General features: G+C 38.8%; 1 protein-coding gene across 7 annotated transcripts in view; it reads right to left on the reverse strand.

The window, feature by feature from the left end:
• sox6 (SRY-box transcription factor 6) overlaps positions 1-21,433 on the reverse strand; it is a 411,688-nt gene that overhangs the window by 15,243 nt on the left and 375,012 nt on the right. For 5 of the 7 annotated variants that reach the window (XM_043705791.1, XM_043705789.1, XM_043705796.1 and 2 more), the window contains one exon: positions 2,463-2,612. In XM_043705791.1, the coding sequence (XP_043561726.1) occupies positions 2,463-2,612 (150 nt within the window). The remainder of the gene's footprint in view (positions 1-2,462; positions 2,613-21,433) is intronic. The other 2 variants (XM_043705793.1, XM_043705792.1) reach the window with 1 other exon arrangement.

Genomic DNA, 21,433 nt, shown 5'->3' on the forward strand with positions numbered 1-21,433 from the left:
ACAGTAAACAACTGATCTCCTGATGACTCAAAGCCTGTCCACGCACCATCTAGAGAGCAAGCTAGGAGTAGAATGAAAACCTCTCCATTTGCCTGGGTGAATACAGTTCTAACAACAATCAAAAAGCTCAATACTACCCCAGAATAAAACAGCCTGCTTCATTGGCACCCAACTTTTTACATTTTCCTTGACATAGGAATGATGTTTCAGTGTTTAACACCTTGACTTCTGCTGTAAGTTATATTTTTGTAGATGTAGGTAGAGTCAGACTCATCTCTGATGCCACCATTATCAAGTAATCTACTGAACACTTGCTGTCAAGGTTCAGAAATGTGAAATATCTACCTGGGCAAGGCACTGGAAGTATGCTGGCTCATCTCAACACAAAGGATATGTTTTGGAAATTACATAAGAAAAAGAAGGGGGAGAAGGACATTAACAAGATGGATCCCAAAATAGATCTTTGATACAAGGGTCAATGTAACATTGTTGAATATTGAATAGAGACCTTCTGTAAAAAACAAAAATGAAGGATTTTTCTCCCACTGGAGCTTAATCACACCAATCACATGGCATATCAGACGAACATTTTTGATATTAAAAGGTGAAATCACTCCCAAATTTCAAATAATCTCATCTACCTTCATGTTCATATAAATTACACACCTATTATTGCAGTTGGAAATATAACATCTTCTGGATTTTTCATGGTATTTACCAATGATGTTACAATATTAAATTGCTTGCATCCATATACCACCAGGATAATTCACATCAATGAATTATAAGATCTAGAGATACATGTTTTTGACTAACATGAAGAACCCAAATTTGCCTTTTCATTTACATTTTCTGACCAAGTGAGATATTAATATGCTTCATAATTATTCAATGTAGAAATGTTAAGAAAAGTCTTCCAAAGGTAATTGCTCACCTTGTAGAATGCTTTTTGTTATAATTACATCATACATCTCAATATGCCAAAGGCTTTTGGGCATTATTTAAATACTATTATTTTGCATTGTGCTCAAGAAATCATGGAACAACACTTTCATGCTGACTTTAGTAACCTTGTACCTTACCTTTAGCAATTTTACTAGCTCTGTCAGTTTATAGTTGTATTGTTGATCATAAAACAAGTTTTCTGCAATAGGCTTATGTCCACTGAGAATTGGATAGATATGCATCAAATTCAACTGGATCTTTACCACCCATCAGGCCTGAAACTAGTCAATTAAATGCTCAAATGTCTTATTTAGTTTATATTTATGTCCATTCTGCTCTCATCAGTTCTGGTTTTGTTGTCTGTCTGTCTCTTTGGTAACTCATGAAGGGATAGATTCTCTAAGATCCTTTGACTGACACCAGAAATATTTACTGTGACATTTTGCTTTTGTGCTTCAATTTTGAGCATCTTGGTAATGTTATCCTTTTCTACTTATTTTCAGGGCTGTACTTGCATTTGGAGACTGTTGTTTAAATTCACTTTAAGAAATTGTTAATTTCTGAGCTTTTATAATTTTATTGCAATGGCATAAAGCCACTCTTATCAATGTAAATACACTAATCACATAGTTTTTCACAATAACATATTTTACATTAAATTTTCAGTTTATTTAAAATAATTAATCTGTTTTCCTTTCCTACTGATAAGGCATCTCAAGGGCAACTGGGGACGGGCAATAAATGCTGGCCAGCCAGCGATGCCCACATACCACAAAATGAATTTTTAAAAAATATATGCATCATGCAAATACTATTTAGGCGGGAATTATCCTGGATTTTCAGTGACTATGTCAATGTTGCTACATGATTAAAGAACTTCTCTCAAAATGCTTCAAATCAACAAATTATATTGAAGCACAATCATTGTCATGTGGATAATAAAGGGGCATTTGTATGCTACTTTTTGCTGTACTTTTCCATTTGCTTCAACACTGCACAGCACTCCATCTAGAGGTTCAACTGAGAAGTGAAGAACTCACCATGGCAGAAAAGGTCACCAAGAATTCCTGATCGATATTGAAGTATTTCACTGCTTTAACAATAGGTGCATCTAATACAGTTTCTGTATATAATACAGATATCCCTGCTTTCTGCCAATGAACAGTGCTATGAGCTGTCATTACATTTCAAGTATTTTCTAGAGAATAAGCCTGCAATTTAAAAGTGGCATCTAATCAACAAGAAGTGCTTTAACATTTGGCCTTATTGAGTTCAGGATAAGACCACTTTCTCATGGGGAAGAACTGAGCAGTGTAAGAGGACAGATCAGGTGAAACATAATGTCATCTTAGCAGCTAAAAAAATCGCACTTGTTACTCCGTACAACCCAATGAAAGATCAGCTGGTGCTATTAATGAATGTTCACTGACTTTCTAACAATGAATTAATACTAATTAAGAAGGCAGTGTTTCTGTTGGAAGAGAGACACTCATAAAAGTATAGACATGCAAACCTACCTTCACATGAGCTACAGGGCTTGTCCCCTGCTTTTCATTTTTCAAAGCTGTGGGTGATAGAGCACCAGCAGGATTTGTAGGCTGTTGAGTAGAAGGGATCTTTGCACCCGGTGATACCTGCATACTGGCAAGCTGTGCTGCATACAGCTGCTGAAACAGGAAAGAACAAATCTGATGAGCATCGGCATTCTTTACTCACCTATAAGTTACCAAAGTTGAGTCAGTATTCATTCATGTAGTTAACATCACAGTGAAATGCAATTTGTTCCTATTTAAACCAATAGGTACCTATCAGGCTGCCTCTGATAGACAACTTGCCCTCATTGATAGCGATTGTAGAGAGATTGTGTTCAGTTTTAAACCTTATATATTGTGAAAAAGCTTACAAGTAACATTCTTAACTTCGAGGTATACATTTGTTTAGTTAGCTGACAAGTTACAAGGAATTAGTTATTCCATGAGTCACATGACAAGCTCATAGTTTTGCACGCTGACAGCATTATTTGCATTCTGAGGTTTGCCTCACGTCCCTTATCTCATTTACCATGAAATGTTGCTTTATTTCCATTAATGATTTTCTGTTTTCAAGGTGAGAGATGGCAGTGCTCATGAATAGAAGATGCTTTCGCTTTGCAATAACCAATACTCCCCCACTCTAGCAATGCTGATTCACATGTCCAGCCCCTTTGCTGTTACCCTTTGTAATTCTTTACCTCTCCTTGATACCCTGCTGCCTCTATTTGAAAAACAACTCTCAAAGTCGTCCTCTTCAACAGTCCTGTATGTTTCTTATGCTAAGGCTCTCAACTTTTTCCTTTCACTCAAGGTTCCAAAGTATCTGCTTTGTCTTTTTTTGTGGACCATCTAAGACATCTTCCTGAATGTGAATCATATGAGTAAATACAAGGCATTCTCCTAAAACAAACACAGCCTGCCAGATTAGGTAAAGGTAGCACAGGATGTCATCTGAACAGTGTGAGGGAATCTCAGGGGTTTCAGGTTTCTGTATTTGTTAATGTACTAGCATATTATTTCTGTTGCTATGGAAATACTAATGACAAAAATGTTCCTACAATGATAATGATGACTTCCTTTGAGTTGATGGTTTTGTTGTTCAAATGTTGGGAATAGTGTTTCTGTGAATATGCCACTGTTCTATCACTTAGGATTGACAGCACAGAGACAGGTATCTGGTTGAGCAGATCTATGCCACGGTTCACACAAGTCTGGTCTCACTTCAACCTATTAACATATGCTTCTGTTCCTTACATCATCAACTACTTATCTAGCTTCTCCTTGAATGCATCCATACTATTCACTTCAATGCAGCAGCAAGTTTCACATTCTAACCACTGAGTAAAGTGAATAACCATGAAGAAAAAAATCAAATCCACCTTCTTGAACCCATCCCATCAGCCATTACTCAAGATATTAAAAGCAAATGGTTTCCAGCTTTGTCTCAACATTTCAGGTTCTGAGGAAGGGTCACACAACGTGAAACATTAACTCTGATTTCTCTCCATAGGTACTGCCAGATCTGCTCAGCTTTTCCAGCAATTTCTGGCTTTGTTTCTGATTTCCACCATCCACAGCCCTTTCTGTTGTTGTTCAGCATTTGAGGTGCCTCCCAAAAATATGTTATGTGCTTACAGACAGCTTCCATCATATTTACAGGAATACCCTACATAGAAAACCATCACTCTATTCCTACCCTGTGTCAAATAAAACAACTTTGCTCTTTAAATGACAACTGCCCTTAGTGATTCAAAAAAGCCTTGCTCATTGGATTTGCATCTAATTGGGAATTGTGTAGCTCTGTTGAATTGCAGCTATTCTTTCAATCTGTCTCATCATAGTTGATGTTGCTTACTTTCACAGATGCTGGAGTCCTTCCAGTAACAAAAGTGAAATGAACCTCCATGGCCTGACATGGCTTTAAGTAGTTCAAACTGTGCTGCTAATGTGAACTAAAAGGTGTTATCAGTGACAGATGTCTCATTTTCAGTGTTGTGGGCTTGCCTTTGAAGCGAGGGGACAAGGAAGCAAAAATGCTTGTAACATACCCAAACAAGTACATAAATAGGTCAATGAGGAGTTGAATTTTTTTCTTGTTCCTAATATCGTACCTTTATATAATACTCGCTACCACTTGACTTTCTCTTTATTTGGTTCCCATCTCTCCTCCTTTCCTTCACTTGGAGGTAGAATTTGAACAATGAGTTACTTCAGACTTAGAATGACTCAGCAATTAATACATTGCATCTTCAACACAATAGAAGGTCCTTCAGCGTTCAGCTACAGCTGCTCATCAAGAGTGGAATGCAATGACTTCCTGCCCAAGATGAATAGGTCAACTCATTGTGTTAGGAATGTATCAACTTCCACTACATCGGTATTGCTTTATAAAAATAGCCTACCCTGTACAAATGGCTTTCCCATCATCAGTCTAGAATCTGGCCTGCCATGCCTTTGTGCGGCACCCATGGACTCACCATTGAAAACATGGATAAGTGGGAGTGAGGAGTCTGCACACACTGCTTCTCCAATCACAAGCCATCACTCTTTCAAATTTTCTGCTGAGAGGCTCAGCAGTAATGTGAAGAAAACTAGGGGAAGGAGGAGGGGACGGTCGAGGGGGCATTATTTTCACAATAGGTAGAGGCATTCTGCATCTACTTTAATAAAGGTAGCTTTTGGAATGTCACTGGCCTCATTGCCCTTCAAATCAGCAGGGTCCTTTCTCCCTCATTATTTGTTCATGATTCCTGCTGCATTGGCTTCCTTCCTGGAATAGCATGATGACCACTACAGTCAGGGTTCAGTGAGGACGAATGGCCATTTGACAGATCTTTGATACCTATGTAACAATACTTTGAAATGGATCAGCTTCCTTTCAGAAGGTGGGGAATATACTGCAGAAAGAGAATATGGAGAAAGGACACATAGTGAAGCAAATATTTAAGCAAAGAAGTATTTGATGTATTTAAAGTGCATATTGTCATTATACAACGTAAAATTTACACCTATGGTATTTATGAAGTGTAAGTATAGTCATGATCTTTCCTCCCAGTAGTATTATAATATACAGTGGCTTGTTATGTTTTTCATAATTTATATTTGAATGACTTTTTAATTATACCAACCATATCACAATTATGATACTTCAAATTCTCCTTAAAAAACATGACCTAGGTAATGGAAGTCAGCATTTACATTAGCCACCCTTATCATACACAATGCCTGTGCAGTTTTGACTGTAACTCTGCAGTTTGTCCCTCAGACATCCAGCTGCTTTACTGGGAGTATTTATTCTGAGGGGATTTGTGTATTTAAAGGTTGATAAGGAAACAGAAATAAGCAAATCGCAAGGGAAGTACACTGACTTAATAGTTTGCTGAGGGAGGCTCCAGCAGATGAACAAAAGCATTTTTCACAAAAGCATGTTTCAAAATAAAAATGCTTTTCATGTTTTGAAGTTACAAATATGAACTGCTATGAGCCAGATGTAGGACTTGCAGACTCAGAAATATTCCTGGGCTACCTAATGCATTCTTAATGTCGCCTTTCACTTACAATTGGCTATTGTTCTTGATCAGCACATGATACGCTTTAACAGCCACATAAATAGCCACAGTGTCTTTGTCTTAGGCCTATTATGATAGTACCTTACTGACTGTATTATCCTTGGGGACAGAGCAGGTCCCCATAGACTACTGATGTGCAGTTGGACCTGGGCAGCTATTGATTTAAAACCAGGACATAGCGAGCCAGTTTCCACCTCCTTCAGTGACTTGCTACATCCAAAGTCATGAGTATTGCTTTCTTTTGGCCTCGACAGATTATGCAGACTTTTATTATGTAAGCCGATACTCTGCTTTCATTCTTAACACTTTGTGTAATTGAAGCTTGATACTTTATTAAACCAGCAGTTTCACAGGCTGATCCTAATCATATCCTACACATCTAGTGTTATATTTACGTTACTGAGGTAGGTCTTTATAAGTTGTATGGCTGCTTGCTTTATGTTGCTGAGAAGACAATAGTTAAAAATGTTATAATTCCAGAACACAAGGCCTAGGCAGCTGGAGCATTGGCTGCCAATTGTGGAGTGATGACAATCTGGGATGTGCAAGAAGCCAGAATTAGAAGAACACAGATAATGTGTAAGGTTGTGAGGGGAAAGAAACTCACAAAAGTAGGAAAGTTGAAGTCTTAAAGTGATTTGAAAACAAAGATGAACAATGTTAGTGGTATGGTACAGATTCAGAGAACCAAGCTGTGATTCCACATTATAACTATAATGCTAAGCTTTAACTTTTCTTGCTCGTTTTCATGTTCTCATTATTGGTTTTCCTTTCTCTTCTCACTCTGACATAAACAGAAACTCTTTATAAATTTGTTGGAGGTGCAATAAATTCATTTTTAAGTGAGCAACTCATTGCCAAAAAAATGAATTCATTTAGCAAGGAAGGTTTACTAAAAAAGGGAAGAAAACAAAAATGTGCTGTGCCTACTGAACAAAAACTTTGACCAGCCCAATAATAGAACAATTTGTAGACGTGAACTATTTTCTTATAAGGAAATTAAAACTCAACGTTGTTTCATCACTTAATGATGATAAACATTTTGCAGGAAATATTTAATAAATCCATTTTCAATGCATTCTAAACTTATTAAATTTAGGGGCCCTAGTTTCCCATGACAGCTGGGGTGAGAGGCAGTTAAAATATAAGAAAATATTTGGGTTTTCTCCACTAACAAAACTGTGACAGTGAAATTTCAGATATAAATAAAGAAAAGAGCGTCCAAGTTGATTTCTGAACTTGTTCACTTTGTTGTGTTGACTCTAAACCACAGAACCTGAACTGCATATACCCAAGTATTGGTAATGTAACCAACATTTTTTAATAATACTAGCCCATTGGCAAAACATTGGAGAGGGCCTGAAAATGGACTATGAGAATCATAATAGTGCTCAGGTATTTCTAAATCATGGAGGGTCCTCCTAAACCACACAGCATCTTGAATTGGACCAAATTACTATTCCTTTATTGTCGCTTGGCCAAAAGTCCTGGAACTCCTTTCGTAATGGCACTGTAAGTGTACCTACAACAGTTCAAGAAGGTAGCTCACTACCACCACCATTTTGGGCGATTAAGATGGGCAATAAATGTTGGCCCAGCCAACAATGCCTTCATCTAAGAAATGAAAAAGTATGTAATATTAATGATTCAGCAATTAACCAGAAGTTTGGAATTTTTTTTTCTAAAGTTGCCTGTCTCCATGGGGATCCCAACAGTTGTCCAAAACTTGCTGCTTGAAGGCATTAAGCCATTAGTATCTGAGGAGTCATAAATGATACTGAGCAATAATGCACACTCCTGACCTTTTGATGAAATGAAGGTCATTGATGAAGTAGCGAAAATAGTTGGGTCTATGACTCAAACATGAGGAACTCCTGCACAGATGTCCTAACATTGTAATGTTTGATTTCAACAAACACAACTATAACTCTAGCCCCTAGAGATGTTTCCCATGATTTCTATTGAGTTCAATTGTAGTAGGGCTCCTTGAAGCCATATTTAGTTAAATATTGCCTTAATGTCAACAGCAGTTGTTTTCTCCTAATCTCTGAAATACAGCTTGTGTCCATATTTGGACCACGGTTGTAATGAGTTCGGATGCTGGATCTTGATGGAACCCATAACATCCGCTCGAGCCTAAAAGCAGTCACATGCATAAATGTTCATTGTCACGATGACCTTTATTCAGGACATCCTACGTTCAGTGGAGACATCTGAGGTTCCTTGCAGAATTGCTGCTTGCCACCATGGATAAACATAGACTACAATGATTCTCAGCAGGTGGCTATGTTCTCCTCTCGTTCAGCAGTTTTTTACTGCCATGTTACTTCTGCTCATTCATTCCATCTTGTGATCCGAGGTGGCTGCATACAGTTGCATCCATACCTTAGAGAAAATGGTATTGCGTATAATTCCTTGAAGCAAGGTTAGAGTCCTTTACCATCCTCCACTACATTCTCCATAGAGTTCAGTAAGCTTAAGTGTCTCTGGAAGGCAGTACACTTTTATACTAATGCAGCAAGAACCAGTCAAAATCAATCAGCAAGTAACTTGATTATCCTTTTTAATCGTGCTACTGGGAGTCCATCCCACTGCTTGAATGTCTATTCAGCTGTATGAGTTAAGGGAGCATTTCAAAAGGGTTACAGTGGTGTCATAACAGCATGATTGAAGCTATTATCTACTCTCTTTGCTTACCTATAGCAATATTCGTGATATATGTGCCTTCAGTAAAAAGAAGATAGCATTAGTGAATGTCTATATCGTGGACAACATTGTGGAGACAAACAAAAGCATTCCTAGTTCAGAAAATGTGTGCTATGCATCCTTGAGTCAGGTCAGGTGTTAAAATGTCACCATAGCGATGATAAAATGCACTACCTGTGGCTGGTCAACATCAAATGCAGGACAGCAGTTATGTTAGCTGGTCACCTCTAAAAGCACCAAAAGCTTTGGGCACTTAATTGCCTAAAAAGAGCCTCATGGGATCTTTGGTGGGGCAAAAACCAGCAAAAGATAGGGAGCTTAATTTGATACAGTGGTTTCACCCTTTTTTGGGTGGATGGAAGGGCTGTAACAGATGTAACAGCATCTGGCTACTTGTGTTCAATGACTGGTATGTTGCAAGTTAGTCAGAACTACCTTCAAGCACCCTGGTAATCAATTGAAAGTACTGTTGGGCCAAGTTCTGACATTTTCTTCTACAACTTACCTCTCAATCCATAGAGTGACCATGTGTGGCCATGGGTAATTTTGTAAAACCTCCTGTCTCCAAATTGAAACTCACATCCCCTGGTCACAGGACCACAGACAATTATCATCATCTCCATGCTCGCCCAAAAGAATTCCAGGCTAGTGAACCTTTGGCTTCAAGCTGACATTTTTACGTGACCCAATCAAACTTCTGACATTTCTACACCTTCTATCTCTGTTACAACAATGAGATAATGCATTCTTGAAAAAGATATTCTGGCTAAAAAATTTCTGATGGTCTCATGGACCATAAACACAACCCCCCAACCACTCCAAAGACAGTTACTTTGGCACAATGTGGAGCATTTTTGTAGCCAAAGACCAAATACAGTGTCCTGGAGGAATTTGTGCAATTATCCTACTACACTCAGAGAGTGACAAACCCATCCTAACTCCACCACAGCTTTGTCTCACCATCACTTCATTAATATTCCTTCCTCTCCAAAACAATTGCAATAACAGCAAGATGTGGTAACTACAAAGGTGCAAATTTTTTCCTCTACCATACACAGTCCAATTCTCTGAATGTTCTTCCACTCCGTTTTCAAAATTCAGTATGTTTTTAAACTTGGGAGAAATTAGATGTTTAATTTGAACTAATGACCAAACTTGCAACCCCTGTATTAAGTATATCAAGTTGACTTCCATTAGCAACAATGCTCCAGATTAAGTATCAATCAAATATGACTTGCCCAATCCAGTTTGATCAAGGTCAGAACTAAAATTAATGATACTTTTTAATCTATGGAAGCTTGTCACTGATTAACATTATTCATTTCACAGCAATGCATTCAAGAGAATCATCACTGCGATGGCAAAGTATTAAGATGTTCAAAAGCTAATGGATGTTTGTCCATTTTTTTCCTTAAAATTTATCAAATTATATTTGGCAATGCCTTCTTTCATTTTCCCTAATTCAATGACATCTACAATATGACACAGTAAATTTTGCCAGCCTTTCACTTGCATTACTTATTTGACTTATATGGTTTTATCTGTCTCAGAGGCTCCAAGTACCACTGTGGGATACTACTTGTCCCTTCCCTTGTTTCCAGTCAGAGAACACTAAGATCGGATTTTGGACTATGACAGCAGGCATAGATGAGTTGTTGTGCAAGGACTGGAACACCAACCGTTATTCCTTTCATAAGTATTTGATTAGATTAGATTAAATTACTGTGTGTAAACAAGTCCTTCGGCCCAACAAGTCCACACCGACCCGCTGAAGCGCAACCCACCCATTCCCCTACATTTACCCCTTTACCTAACACTACGGGCAATTTAGCATGGCCAATTCACCTGACCTGCACATCTTTGGACTGTGGGAGGAAACCGGAGCACCCGGAGGAAACCCACGCAGACACGGGGAGAATGTGCAAACTCCAGACAGTCAGTCACCTGAGGCGGGAATTGAACCCAGGTCTCCGGCGCTGTGAGGCAGCAGTGCTAACCACCGTGTCACCGTGCCGTCCATCGTGCCACCCACCATGCTTCTAGCTTGACAACTGTTCAGTGTTACGTGTTTGATATCTGAAATTTGCATGTGCAGAACCACAGAGACCCACTTCCTATCATACCAATCTACAGGATTGTGAAGCTCTCAAGAATGGCAGTTGCACAACATACTGTTTATTATTGTGACTATCACCAAATAGTGAAAATGTGCTGCATTTAATAACCGTCTGTCTGTTGGACAGCCCGTATGCGTACAGTATGTCACTGAACGGGTAGCAACAAATTCAAGTCAACTGTAGCAACTATTTTCAAGAGGGCAAAAAAAAATTCTGCAGCTGATTAAAGTCTTTCCAGGCAAAGAATCCTGCATGGAACACTGTAGAAGACAGAGAGAGGAAAACAGAGGAAGGGGATGGGGGTGGGAGAGTGGGGGACGGGAACCACACACACACACACACAGAACAAAGCATTTTGTCAAACAACACATCTTGTGATGTAAACACATATGTCTGCTATAGGAAACTTTATCACTTCCACATTATCAAGACACAAAAGGGGCTTTCTTCCACTGTACCTCGGGCAACTGCGGAGTCATCAGCATTGGAAATGAGAGCCTGATTAAGTTCCCACACAGATATGAATAGTCCTTCCTTTTTAATTTAATAGCTGCCTCTCTTCAACAGATTGCTAATTGTTTGTGACTGTACAAACAGAATTGTAATTCTTTTTCTTCTCCTTTTCATTTTTTCAAGCTACCAAAATGCATCCTTTTTAGATGATATCCGCTGATGACTGTCAAATTCTGAAAGATTTCAGCTCACTCACAGCTGGGCAAAATAATGTTGCTGAATGAATATAGGATCCATTAAAGTTCCTTGCCCTCGCAGCAGCCAAGATGCTCTGCTGGACAGCTGTGGCCAAGGTCTATTTAAAAAAGTCATCAACTACAGAGAGTGATTTTGACCTCAATGGGGAGCAATGGAAAAGCATATTTTTATTCTCTGCCAACACAAGTTTAAAAATAAATATTTAAAGAGATCGTTTTCCTTTCTAACATCCTCCACGAAGTCAGTTCTGCACATAGATTAAGTTGTTTGCACTGAACAAATGTATTTGAAAGCACATATCCCTTTATGTGTGGAATTTATACTGATGTGTGAACTCCATTTTAACCCTTTTTTATGGTGCTTATTCTTTGGGAATTTCCAACAATAGCATCAGCGAGAATTGACCGCAAATAGCATTCTTTCATGCAGCTAACCGTGTTGGAGTATCAGGTGGAATTTCATGCATATGACATGTCAAAGCAGCTTCTGTAACAACCTGACTACATTAAAAAATTGCACAAACTCCATTTTACTTCTACGTGAACAGGTGAGATGGCCCTTTCATACACAGTTTGGATGCCAATACTATGCGATTACCCTTGTATTCTGAATTGTCATATTCAAAAGTGGGCCACAGCGAAATACAGACTGAAAACATCACTCCACAGGCCTGTTCCTTTAATAACTGCTGTTTATTCTCAGCCAGCTCCACCTTTTCAGTTTTCCTTCATGACGTCTTCATGTATTAAGTTCACAGGTATCATCACAGCCCCCATCATCTAGCCTGGCTAATATTTAGTACTCTACAAAATCACTAAAATCACAGATTACCTGGACACTATTAAATCACTGTGTGATTTACCTGCACACAAACTGGCTACTGCCTTCATTACAACAGTGACTACATTTCAAACATAGTTGAATGATTGTGAAGCAGCTTATCAGGGCTTTCTTCGTCATAGCCTAATATGTAATGTTTCCCATTTCACAAGGAAAAACACTTTACTTCCATGGGCTCAAGCTGATTTTTGCTTAACAATTTATGATTTCTCTGAGTATCTTCAATGTCAGAACAGAGCGTGCATTGTCACTTGATCTTCCTAGGGGAAGCTGCAGGACGCTAAGGAAGAGCAAGTAGTTCAACATCTAGGAGTCAATACCAGTTGCAAACTGAAAGAAGATTGTCTTGGGAAGAGTTAATGTGGAACAAAATAAAGTTTCCTGCTCTGATTGTCCATCATAATGGACTATGCACCAATATTTTCCGTACAACTCTAGCTAACAAGAAGCCCACCAAGTTTATATGTCAAATTGGATAATTATTATTTGAAATTATTTGAAAGCCAATAGAAAAATAATGTAAAAGTTTATTATCTACAATACAACTTGAGACTTATTTTGTCCGAACAAAATGTTATGATGGCCAAGTGTCTGCTTTAACAAACACAAATCCCTGTGCAGCTCAATATGATGAATGCGGTGTCAAAATATTTGCCTGAAAAATGTTTCTTCTTTATTCTTTGTTTTGGATTTAATCCAGCAAGGTTTTTTTAAAAAATATTCCAAATTAAGTCAAATGTGGATTCAGGAATTGGTATGGTGTTGCAATTGGCAATTTGAAGCTGCAAGAAATTTTCTCACGTGACTCCAGGACCACTGAATTGGCTGAGTAAATGGTTCGACTGCTACTCTTACATCAGTCACATGAAAATTTATTTTAATACATATCTTTTATATATGCTTGACTGTTAGTAGAGATGCAGAATATTGAGTGGAAAATTGCCTTCAGCGTTAAACTGTTTACAGTGGCATCAAAAGAGATGAAGAGAAACAGAAACTCAGTTGGTTGAGAAATGAGCCCAGACTAAAGAGACCAATGAATCCTGCAATTTTGTAGCCCACTGCCTTCACCTTTAGTGAAAGTGGAAGAGATTGCCATGCCAGTGGAACTACTGAGCGATGCTTCACAGAGTTGCTATCACATAGTTACTGATAACTTGCAATAATCAATCTGATTCATTGTGAGATCTTATGAATATTCCCGAGGGAAACCTTACCAAATAAGTATCGAGGTGTGTACCATCATCTCATGAGATGGAAGGCGTGTAAATACAGTTGCATAACACTAGGCTGAAAATTGTCTTCAGTGGTAACATCAAATGGATATGAAGAAACCTACAGCTATTTTACACACTACCTAAAATAAATTCCATTGGATTTCAATAAAAAAGGTTCATTTACACAGTGTAAAATGGAGCTGCCAATATTAGATTAGATTAGATTACCTACAGTGTGGAAACAGGCCCTTCAGCCCAACAAGTCCACACCAACCCGCCAAAGCGCAACCCACCCATACCCCTTCACCTAACACTACGGGCAATTTAGCATGGCCAATTCATCTGACTTGCACATCTTTGGACTGTGGGAGGAAACCAGAGCACCCTGAGGAAACCCACACAGACACGGGGAGAATGTGCAAACTCCACACAGTCAGTCGCCTGAGGCGGGATTTGAACCCAGGTCTCTGGTGCTGTGAGGCTAACCACTGTGCCACCGTGCCACCCGTATGTCACTGCTCATTTCATGCTACCATCCAAGACAAGTTTTATTTCATTAGCCCCAATTAGAAAAATGGTTCATATTATATGAAATGTAAGAACAGCTGCAACTTTGATAATATTTTCTTGCCAAAGCACTTAGAGTAACATTTGTAAACTTTACAGTAAGTACAATGTTGTGATATAATGTGCATGATTTTTCTCCATATATTAAAATCATTTATTTTAGAATTTGGATTTTGAACTTGTGGCATATGGGTTTTGGTCTTCACACGTGAAAAAGTTTAAGGATTAACTTGTCAGTATTTCTGGCGCCCTAATTTTTAAAACCAATATGAAGCAGGAGTATGTCAAGTGGTAATGAGAATTTGTTCATACTGGGAGAGTTTTACATAAGGATAGAGTAAACATTGAGGAGCATTGGCTTACTTTCTGATTGGAAGAATCAGGGTTTTCTTTTTCACTGACAGGAAGATCCCATAGCTTGAAAGCTTTTCTTTCATTTGGGCTTATAAGAGTCCTGGAGGTTAGAAGTATGTGACAGTTTCTCCTTAAGAAAAAAAGGTAGAAACATAAAACTAGAAAATAATCACAGGAATAGACCATTTTGCTCTTCCAGCCTGCTGATCATTCAATTCAGTACCAAGTTCCTGCTTTCTTCCATACTATTTGATTAAGTTAGATGTACATCTAAGAACTAATTCCTTCTTGAGCACATTCAGTGTTTTGGCCTCAACCTTGTGTTTTGTGACAAGAAATTCAACAGGTTCACTAGTCTCTACATGAATACACCTCTCCTCATCTCGGTCCTAAATGGCCTACCTGATATTCTTAGACTATGACCCCTGTTTCTGGAATCCTTATTCATCAAGAACATTCTTCCTGCATTATCCTGTATAGTTCTGTTGACTGTTATAGGCTTCTATGTTATTCCCCCATCCATTCTTCTAAACTCTACTATAGTCCTAACTGATTCAGTCTGTCTTCATCTGTCAGTCCAGCTGTTCCAGCAATCAGTCTGGTAAACCTTTGTTGCATTCCCTCCATAGCTAGGTCATCCTTCCTCAAGTAAGGAGTCCAAAACTGCACACAATACCCTAGGTGTTATCTTACCAAAGTCCTGTACAATTGCAGGAAGACAATCCAGCTTTAGTACTCAAACCCTCTCGCTGTGAAAGCGAACATTCCATTTGCTTTCTGCACCTACCTGCTTACTTACAGCAATTTTTCAGATAATTCAAAAATTAGGAAATAGGCTACTTCAGTATAAGGAATTTAGTTTGAACATTCCAGACCGGAACCCAAAAAGAGTTATTCTAAGTTCAGAAAGGCTAAGCTGAATTGTATGACTTATCAAGGAAGAGGCTACCAATTTTCCAAGACCAGAATTTGAAAGAAACAATCAAGTTAAACCTGCAGATATAATAGAGAAGCGAACTCTCTCGGATGTTTGAATACTGTAAAGTGATGGTTTTGTTAACAATGTTGTATTTTACAATGTGTTTTGAAATCTTTCAAATTGTGTTACATGTAAATGTCTTGGTTTATTCTGTTTTATCTTTTCTTTTGCATAATAAACTTCTGTTTTATTGTTGAAACCAAATCTACAGCATGTTTCAGTGAAAGGCCACCATGTTAAATAAAAAAAATCAACCTAGTCAGATTTCAGTCTGGAATCTGATTTGTCCAGTTGTAACAAGGTTTGGGATCATAGCAATGTTCAATATAAAATGCCTTGTTGGGATGCTCGAGAAAAAGAAATAGAGATATAAACAAAGCAAGCAAGCAAGAAAGAACTGCATTTATGTTGCATTTTTCAGAATCACCAGATGTTACAAAGTACTTTGCAACCAATTAAATACTTCTGAAGTATAATCAATGCTGAAATGTAGCGAACACAAACAGACAATTAATGTGCAGCAAGCTCCCATAAACAGCAGCATGGTGGTGACTGGACAAGCTGCACTTTCGTAATTTTACTTGAGGGATAAATATTGGCCTGTATACCAGGAATAACTCTGCACTCCTCTTCAAACTAATACTGTAGGATCGTTTATGCTCAAACATATAGGCATGATAGTTTGGTTTATGCTGAAGATAGCATATCTGACTAGGCAACATTTGACCAGCACTTCACTAGACTGATAGCATTGAAAGATGGTATGCAAAAAAATATGGGGAGCTTGACTTGAACCAAGTGTCTATACAAGATATAGTAAGATGCTCTTTGTAAAAGGTTTGCACACTAACGTTTGTGGTGCATTTCATTGAGGAAAAAAGATATCAGTGCTATGCAGATTAATTCTTAATTTTGTGAAGAACCCTGACTGAATGTAATCTCCAAGCATCACAGAGTGGGCAACAGCAATTTACATTTGCTCTGTGCTCAGTTACATTAACAAGCAAAACGAAAACTAAATAGAATTTTCCAGTCAGATTAGTCAACAGCTTTTTGACTATTTTTGCATGTCTCATATTTGTTACTTATCCTGAAGAGCAAGGCTGATTGCAATGACCTGACTGTATTTAGTGCACTAATGTTTCACATTGATTACTCTCAAGGTTAGAATTACTTCATAAAGATGCATCATTTTCTGTAAAGATTCGAGTGTGACACTGTATCAACTTTGTTAACTGAACATTATGTGACAGGTATGGGATAGTGATGATGCGATCAAACCATCCAAAATGTTGTTAACTGCTGTTTTAATAGCAACTCACATTCACAATTTTAAAACTTACAGTGCTTTAAAAAATGCACGGAAAAGATGGGAAAATACAGAACAAATTAGTTATTTTTTCAAGGTGAACCAGTATTGAGATTTACACTTGCCCTAAACTTCTTCAATATAAAAACAACATCCCTTTTTAGCAATATGATTACACAGTTAGGTTTTTAGCATAAAGGGAAGTGCGGTAGGATAGGGTGCATTGATGGAGGACAGGGGAAACATGACTAAATGCACTACATCATAAGTATCTTGGCAGTTTTCTCTACTACAGTTCCAGCCAGGTTAACAATGCTCATGTATTCCTTCGGTGAAATCCGACTGGAAATGTGTGCAAGATGGAAGAAAGAAACTGACACGTACACACTCATGCTGGGTGTTTCTTTTTAAATTTGAGTCAATCTGAAAGCTGGCCTTGCAGCTTTTAGGTGCTGCCCCAGTATCCCCTCGGGAACTAGCACTATTTTCACCATGTCAGTACTGAACAAAGACAAGGCCAAAGGCTGACCACAAGGAACAAAGCAAGAGTGATGAAAAGAGCCTTTCTCTTATCCATGCACTAGAGCTGAAAGCTGCAAACTGTTATTCCCCTGGCAAAGAGGCTGACTGGAAGGAGAACAGCAAATCCAGACTGATTCCACTGATTTGACTCTTTTTTTTTTTCTTTTTATACTGCTCTGTGACAGAGTTAACTCTGCTGAGAAAATGATGCTAAATTCATATTCCTGTACAACGACAGAAATGTGCTTTATTTTGGAATGTTTTGAGCAGGAGACACAATACAATTGAGTGGCTGAGCTAATGCTCTTTGTCCAACTGAGCACCTAATGGGACATTGAAGGCCTGCTTAGTTAGGAATAGAAGGGTTAACAAATGCCTTTTAATTTTTTGTTTCATGTTCCCAGCTGATCTGAACATGCAATCCAATCACATGAAGACTTTTTAATCAGTATTTATTGAATCCAACACCTTTGCATATAATTAATTCCAATGACAACACCACATTTTATGGTCTCGCAGCACTTTACTTGTCCACTTGCTATCTGCCTCCACGATTCCTTCAGCGAGCACCCAAGCATTAATTCAGCATTATTGCTGCTTCAGAACACTAATTGTTTGAACAGCAGTCAGAGCCTCATACTTTGCCACGTGGTAGTTATAGGGCCTGAGGTAGGATTCCTAACTTATGATTGCCCAGATGTCGAGAGATTGGTGGGGGGGGGGCGAGCGGAACGAAGAGAATTCCAGTTCCTGCTTCAATGCACGATCCTTTACTGTGTGTTCAAACAGCTGCTGGACTATTCCTTGACACTCCAGGAATAAATGTTTTGGACAGCAGACCACCATTACCACCACTACCCCTGTTTCACTGTCAACCCCCTATCCTCCTATTCCACCCCACCCCCCACCCCCCCCCCCCACCCCCCCGCCCAACACGCACGCTTTCCTGTCAACCTATGCCTCAATACCATAAATTTGAAGTAAGTTGTGTTAGATCATCGCCAGAACAATGGATTTATAAGATCACTTGAAATAGTACTCCCAACTCTGTCATGGTGGCTCTTTAATGTGATACTGAAGAAGTGCTGCACTGATTAAATTGCTGTATTTGTGGGTGAAATGTTAAACTGAGATCCTACCTGCCTGTGGCTTTCTGTACTTTGAGTTTGGTCTGTGCTGTCAGACTGTAACTCTTCTGTACTCGCTTTTAGAGTCATCCAAATGCTCTGTTTCTTTTGGAAGCCTAATGTCCACTTCTTGTCTATGGTGTCAGAAAGAAATGAGATGTCTCTCCCCACATAAGTGAATTGCTTGACAACATTTGCCTTGGTTCCCTTGATGCCAATGTTTGGTTGTCTGTATTCTTCTTAGGTTGCAGGCTGATGAAGGACTTCAGTCTTCTGTAATCTGATTTTAAGTCTGCACTGTTATGCCACCTTAAAAAAAAACTTTTTAGACTTTGTAATTTTGACTGACTGTGGGCAAATAGAACACAAATCACTGTGAAAAGAAGCACACAACTGAGTTTTTCCTGATTCTTTTTGAGAGTCAGAAGATACCAGAGATTGAAATGACCTCAGTCAGTTCAAAAGCAAATGGAAACTCTTCCGTTTGATCTTCTATTGCCTGATGTAGCATCACGCTTGGGAAAATAACGAATAAGGTTGGTCAGGCTCTGCGCACATCACTGTTTCAGACCATTGCAGATTCAGAAAGGATTTGAGAGGTCACTGACACACATGACTTGTCTGTACTGATTTTCATAAAACTATTGCATCTTGGCCAAGAACTTGGCTCTACAAATGAGTACAGAGCAACAACAAAACACAAACCAAACTCCAAGTACACAAAACTAAAAACCTCTACAGCCTTCTATGGGACATAAGATCACGAGTCCTGTACCACTGACATGTGTACCCTAGAGATCCTCCTCTGTACTCTCAAGATCCAATGGTGAGAGCACATCATAAATACTGGAGTCCTGGAAAAAGCCAAAAGCACAAGCATCAAGTCCATCCTTCTGGAAAGTCAATGCACTAAGAAGGTTACATTACCTGAATGGATGTCGGGTTCCTGCACAAGGCTGTCTTGCAATGAGAGCATTCCATTGGTAAACAGCAAAAAAAGGTTCTCCATGTAAATGTTTCCCGGACTCCATAAAGATGTTCCTCTCTGTGTGCCACACTAAGCAGTGGCCATTAATATGAAGCCTCCACAGGAGAGCTCCAGAGATACTTGAGTGAGAAAACAGCTAGAATGATACAAAAAAGGGGGAGAAGGAGAGGTCTAACTACCCTCAGCAGTGACTACACCTTCACCTGCATCCTCGGTGAGAGAATTTACCAGTCACGGATAGGCCTGGTTAGCCATCAATGGACCTGTAGCCAATGAATGCTCTGTTCCTAAAATCTTTCTCTGTAAAGAAATGCCAAGGTGACGATGAAAATTTCTGAAAGCAAGTAATCTGAGCATTTTCTAAAACCTACTGCTCAAGACACAAAGGATCAGGAGAAGACAAAAACTAGGTTTCCTGTTTCAGGCTGCAATCCAGTAGCTCCCCCAATCACATGTTAATTTTAACATGTTGACAGCAGTTTAAAGAGGGCATCAAGCTCAAATGTGTTGTCCCCTTGGTACAACGGTTGGCTGTCACTCAAACTTCAGGTTCAATTGTGAAAAAATGATCCCTTGAATGAAATTCAATGAAAAGTAACAGGCACCCTACACCGATGCAATGGGATCCAAATTTAAGGTGTTCAATAAAGTATGGTACATAAAATAAATTCCCATGGTGTTGGCAGTAGTATATTAGCATGAATAGATAATTGACCACATACCAGAAGACATAGTTGAGATGGGATGGGTTGGGTAGGGGGTCAATTTCAGGATATAAGCTGTCGCTAGTGGATTACCACAGTGATCACAGAAGTCTGAATTATTTATCATATATTAATGGCTTGGGTAAATGAAGGTGCTTTAGCCAAGTTTGCAAATGACACAACAGTAGGTGGAAAGTAAGTGATGATGGTGACACAAAGAGTCTGCAGAAGGATACAGGCAGTTTAAGCAGATTGGCAATTACTTGGCAGATGCAATATAATGCTGAAAAATGTGAGGTGATGCACTTTGGCACAAAGAATAGAATAGTTGAATATTATTTAATCAGAGAAAGACCGCCAAAAACTTCAGCCAGTATTCCCTTCATGTTGTGCGGCTGTGTAGCTGCTCCAAGGTGCCTCACACAACAATCGTTGTACTGAAGTCGACATTGTGTATGAATCAATACACACGCTCCCCCTCCTCTGGGGACAGATGGACAAACTGACAGACGGAAGGACGAACAGACACATACAGTTCTGTATACAAGAATTAGAGCATCGTCTTTCTCAGGCGTACTATGTGCCAGCCAATACACTGCACAACTACAGTGCAAGTGCATACAATGAACGGTAGCGTCCTTACCTCTGAACCTATAGTCTGGGTTGAAATTCCGATTCAGGATGTGCTAGCTGCAGAGGTGTGTCATAACATGTGTAAACAGACTGATTTTAAAACACGTAATGACTCCAAGAAGATTATATCTGATCAGAAATTGAAATGTTAAACATGTAGGTTTCCTGTTTAGCCCTCCAGATAATTCAAGTTATGCAATTAGCAATTAAAAGTAGAATGGTCTTCAGATAATTTCAGACGGGTGCACCTTATTCGCATTGCATCCATTTAGCCCAAACCTTTACTCTTTAACTAAAATAAATCCCAATGTGCTGAATATGCACAAATAATACAAAATAGAAAATGCTGGAGAAACTCAGCAGGTCTGGCAGCATCTGTGGTGAGAGGGAAAACTGAGTTAATGTTTTGATTCCAATTTTTGAGTCCAATGTGACTCCTCAAAAGAAAAATCATCTTGGCAGACTTGCTAAGTTTCTCCAGCATTTTCAAATTTGCTTTAAGATTTAAAGTGGCTGCTGTATTTTGCTTTATTTTGAGTGGATACCTCTAAACATTCATTTTAATTTACAAAGATGGACCTGAAGAAGGATTCTAATATTTTCATCAGGGCCT

This window comes from Chiloscyllium plagiosum, chromosome 16, assembly GCF_004010195.1.
Source record: "Chiloscyllium plagiosum isolate BGI_BamShark_2017 chromosome 16, ASM401019v2, whole genome shotgun sequence".
In the NCBI taxonomy this organism is placed as follows: domain Eukaryota; kingdom Metazoa; phylum Chordata; class Chondrichthyes; order Orectolobiformes; family Hemiscylliidae; genus Chiloscyllium; species Chiloscyllium plagiosum.